The 4,965-nt window shown below is 41.6% G+C and overlaps 1 protein-coding gene across 7 annotated transcripts in view; it reads right to left on the bottom strand.

Moving 5' to 3' along the window:
* The window catches only part of ep400 (E1A binding protein p400), a 31,902-nt gene that overhangs the window by 26,582 nt on the left and 355 nt on the right, over positions 1 to 4,965 (bottom strand). For 4 of the 7 annotated variants that reach the window (XM_032517273.1, XM_032517272.1, XM_032517268.1 and 1 more), the window contains exons 1-4: positions 2,306 to 3,631; positions 2,091 to 2,198; positions 1,896 to 1,980; positions 1,526 to 1,642 (exon numbers count right to left, since the gene is read on the bottom strand). In XM_032517273.1, the coding sequence (XP_032373164.1) occupies positions 1,526 to 1,642; positions 1,896 to 1,980; positions 2,091 to 2,198; positions 2,306 to 3,631 (1,636 nt within the window). Of the gene's footprint in view, positions 1 to 1,525; positions 1,643 to 1,895; positions 1,981 to 2,090; positions 2,199 to 2,305; positions 3,667 to 4,965 lie in introns of those variants that run through there. The other 3 variants (XM_032517274.1, XM_032517267.1, XM_032517270.1) reach the window with 2 other exon arrangements.

Consider the following 4,965-nt stretch of genomic DNA (forward strand, 5'->3'; position numbering starts at 1 on the left):
AGTGTTTTGAAAATGTCTTGCTTGAACAAAAAGCTTTTAAATGCCATTAAGTGGTAGCTTTCCCTCAATATATATTTGAGAGACCCATTTAATCAAGTTATATCTTTTTAAGCTACTGAGTAGATATTAATAGAATAGATAACCATTTTAAATGACAGTTTTAGCTTCAGTTATGAGAGCTCCTCAGAACCTTGAACTAGATGTACTGTATGAATCAACAGTAGTGTACTACTTCCTGATGGTCAGAGCGGAAACTAATGAGTCATACAGCGAAATGATTACAGAATAAATGAAATCAATGTGAGAATCTACATGTCTCTCAAATAAAATACTACTTTGATTAATGCAAAACCACAATATTGCATTTCAAATGTTGAGAGAATGTGGTTAAAAACATCAAAAAATTATACGTGCAAGTTTTTTAGAGAGGAAGAATAGAAATGTTACAAAGGAATAATAATCTCATAATAAAGAGACAGGGAGAAGAAAGGAAAACAAAAGATACAGAGCAGACACTCACAAAAACACCATATGATTGGCATGCATGAAGCGTTGTCATTTTAGCCGTAACCAAGGCATCTGGATGCCTCACATAGCGACAAAGCACAGAGGTGAGCAAAAAGACACACATGGGATCTTGCAGACAGCAGGCCTGAGCGGAGCTGTGCACACTAAAGCAGCACCTGCCTTACCTCCCTGCACGTCACACCACCTTGCCTAGACGCCATCAACACCTGGCCCTGACACACCCATACCACCACAATCGCAAAAACCTGTTCCGTGAATGCAACTCCTCCACATGATCCCCCTCCTACTTAGACTGAGGGAAAGAAGCCAAGTCAGAATAAAATGCCATGAAATAACATGGAAGGAAATCAACTAAATGTGAACATGAGATAAATAAAGACACTCTTGAAGATGAATTAAAGATTGATGACTTTGTATCCCTGTTGATGATGTAAGGACGGACAATCACAAAGAAAAAGATTTGTGAAGGAATGACAATGAGAAACCAAAAGGAAGAATGACATGTGGATTCATAAAATGGGAAAGCAAGCAAAACCCATTAGAAATTGAATCAACACAGGGTTCCCACATTCTGTGATCCAACTTCAAATAAGATGAAAAATCCATCATTACGGGAAGGTCTGTCCAAATAAAGATGACTAATAGGAACAAACTTCAGAAAAGAAGAGATGGATAACGACGGGTGATCAATAGTTAAAACAAAAAAGGAAAATCATAAGACATGGCATCTTCTCATTGAGTGGCTACTCTTCTTCAGACTTGGATTGTCTTCTTATCCTGACAGAGAGAGCTGGTGTTGGTACAGCTATGCCTGAACGTCATATGGACTGCTGAGAAATCCAGCAGATGGATGAAGAAGTTTGTTGATGCTGCTTGAAGTTTGTTTGTAAAAGATGAATGGTGTGATTCACTTTTTTAAATCTCCTTAGTTTGAGGAAGGGGATACGTCCAGCAGCACCGAACAGAACACAGAACGGCCCGATAGTAGCACTCCTACCTTGGGCAGTTGGCATAAGCTGCTGGAGTGGAACGCCAGGTGATCCTAGAGCTACACCAGGATGCTGGAAAATCAGCCCATGGCGACCAACGTCAATCCGGGACCTCTTAGCCTGATCTGGGATTTAAAACACACAATACCCTCATAACGCAAAAAAAGCACTCGGCACAGACTAATGACCTTCGGAAGACCTTACAGGTCACCTCTCCTTCCTTGGGTTAAGACTTCAACACAAAGCGCTAGTAGAGGATGCCATATATCTAAAAGCAGAAGCAATTAGAGGGAGAAAAGAAAACAAACAGAAAATAAAGCAAACAGGGAGGAAACAAAGCAACATAGGAGAGACAGGAGTCTACGATCCTTGCCCTACCTGCTTGCACCATAGCCTGTTGCCTCTTAAAGCCATCCATGTCTCCAGGGTTTGTAATTGTGCCAGCAACAGCCCCTTGGTGTCCCTGCAAAAACCACTTGAGGAATTAGCGATAAAGATACTCAATAGAATTTAAGAAATAAACAATAGATAATTTAATTGTAATAAATGCTTGAACAAGCGTGCATCTATCACCTGAAACTGCTGCTGGACAGAAAAAGCTGCAGAAACATTGGGAGGAAGCTGTGTTGCTATGGCAACTGGTGTCACTGCTTGGCCATCTTTTCCAGTAACAACCTTTACCTGAAAAAGACAGATTTGAAAGAGTAACAATATTTATTAGATGAAATGAAAGAAATGTACAATTTTTTTTTTTAATTGTAAAATTTCTACTTGATCCAATGTAATACCTCATCATTAATGACCTCAGACTGTTCTTCTTCTTCCTCTTCATCTTCAAGGTCCAAGTCGTTCTGTCTCAAGTAAGTATACAAAGGAACACAGGGCTTCTTCTTAAAAGCTACATAGTCCATCATGTTACCTTGGAGGTGCTGCAGAAAGAAAAGCTCAATCAGGTATTCTTTGAACACTTCTTTCAGGCTCTCCATCTTCTTGGTGTTGTGCTCCAGGCACAGTTTTCTCAGATGTGCAATCTCTGGAGTAGAAGGAGCAATTTCCTCTAACTTCTTGGGAGCCTGCTTTTTTATAGTGGCTACAGACATGCTGGTGGGGGCAAGAGGATTGTTGGGGATCCCCTGGGTTGGACTGGTGAGGGATGGGCTAGACGTTGGAATGGAGGAGGGTATACTGAATGATGCCGTGGCTGTGGTTCCTACTCCAGCAACCACACCCTGCGACGTCTTTTCAAATATCATAGGGCGTGCCAGCTGTCCTTGAATGATACTGCTGATCTGTGGAGGTAGGTTGGAAGTGGTGATGTGACCAGGACTGCCCAGAGTGGGGAGAGCAGTACCGCTGGCCACAGGACTTTGAGGTCCGAGGTGGTGGATGGTGCCTCCAGTCTGTGAGTGAGGCTGAGAGAGCCGGCGCTCCCTCACAGAGCCTGGTGTTCCTGGAGAGGCCAGCTGTATTTGGCCAGGTGCGGCTTGGGCAATCTGGGCCAGTCCTGTCCCTTCTTGGTAAACAAAGTGGCCACTTCCCGATGGACTGCCTAAACTGATTTGTCGCACTAACATACCAGCTTCCACAAATCGTGTTGGACTCTGTCCACATACACCCAATGCTGTTGCTGGTGCTCCTGGCCTTGTCACACCTTGCAGAGGGACTGGGCTGTGTTGGGTGGGACTTTGGGGCTGCAAAGACTGGGGCACAGGTGAGGTGACCTGGATGTATGAGGATGGAGCATGCTCAAACCTCCACTGAGGCGTAGTATGCTGGAAGCCAGGGGATGCTGGGTTCTGGATGGGAAGTGGGGTTAGGGTGATCTGCTGGTTACCAGTCACCATCTGCCCCACATTTTGTAATGTGATGTTCATGTTCTGGCCAGTGACTGGGCTACGACTCATGATTATCTGATAATTGGGCGACTGGGGAGCTGAAGGGCTGGGAGCAGAAGAAAATGTGGTCACAGGAGATTGAGGGTGGTTAACTGTAGCTTGTTGCTGTGTGACTGCCATGGTGGTGGGCTGCTGCTGCTCCTCTGCTTCAGCCCCACTGACAGACTTGGATCTCTGAAGCTGTCGTTGCATATTCTGTGATCCACTTCCATGGTGCATTGCGTGACACTGTTACTATGTCTAAACACAATAATCTATAGAAAGGACAAAGCAAAGCAATAAGTGATTTTTACCTATTGAACGTGATCCAAAAAGAAGGCAGACAGAAGGCTTTTTCTGGTTAGTCACCCAACATGGTCTCAGATTTCAAACATATTTAATAAATTGTGATTTAAATAAGGTTCTCTATAAAACCTACGGACAATATGCATATGTTACGGAAAATATGCATGTGTGAATTGTCAAGGCATTAAGCTATATCATTTATACAGAAGCAAAATCTTTAACATCTCTGGATACAGTGTTGCAACTTAATGCAACTCAGTGATGATTCATGACAATAGTGTTTTTCCCCCCCAATTTGATTTTTACACCATTGTGATGATAATGATGATTGTGTTGTTCCTTAACTTGACAGGTAGTCTATACTGGATTAATTTAAAATCAACATTACGGTCCTGTTATTTTATATACAAACTATTTCTCAACAATCATCAATATCTTGATATAAAAGGACGTACAGCATGACAGAGTGCTTTTCTCCAGATCACACAATTATTGTATTAAACTTATACGTGACCAATCTTAAATACATGCACATAAAGAGCTCCACATGCATTTAAAACTAAGTAATGCAGATATAAAGAACAGGTGGGCACTACACTTCATGCTTGACAGCTGGCGCATCATCACCCATTATTATAACGTTACAGCGAGGGCGTGTTAAAAGTAAAATAAGGAAGGGATGATACATTTAGCTAGGAATAGAACATACAATTTGTAAGCACTTAACGTTTTATATTATGATGTTTTAACATATAGATACACCTTTAACGTAATATAGCTACACCTCATCTTTACACCGGTGTGCACGTAAACGAACACCAGACTAAAACTAAAACATAAGGTTATATCGCCAGATATAGATTATCCTGTAATAACATGATGGTTGATCTTGTTTACCGCTGTGAATCAGCCAAAGCAAACTTGCATATTAAACAAAGGTAATGTAACGTTTCTGGTGACATATTATTGTTAATATAAATTACAACGCAAAGAAACGCGAGTTTGTTGTATATTACTCGTTTTAACACCGTAATAACGGCACTATATTTACAACAACAAGTAGCTACACATATCAGTATTTACTTGGTACTGGCTTTAATTGTCATTGTTTGTTACGATGTTAACGTTAGCTCCCACCAGCTCGGTCCGGGGCGTAACATTAGCCAACGCTAGCTCGTTAGTAGCAGGGCAATGATACATAAACACCCGCAATTGTCAAAACAATTAGATATAGACTAAGAGTTGAGTGATAAATAAAACCAGTGTAT

The sequence above is a fragment of the Etheostoma spectabile genome, chromosome 5 (assembly GCF_008692095.1).
Source record: "Etheostoma spectabile isolate EspeVRDwgs_2016 chromosome 5, UIUC_Espe_1.0, whole genome shotgun sequence".
In the NCBI taxonomy this organism is placed as follows: domain Eukaryota; kingdom Metazoa; phylum Chordata; class Actinopteri; order Perciformes; family Percidae; genus Etheostoma; species Etheostoma spectabile.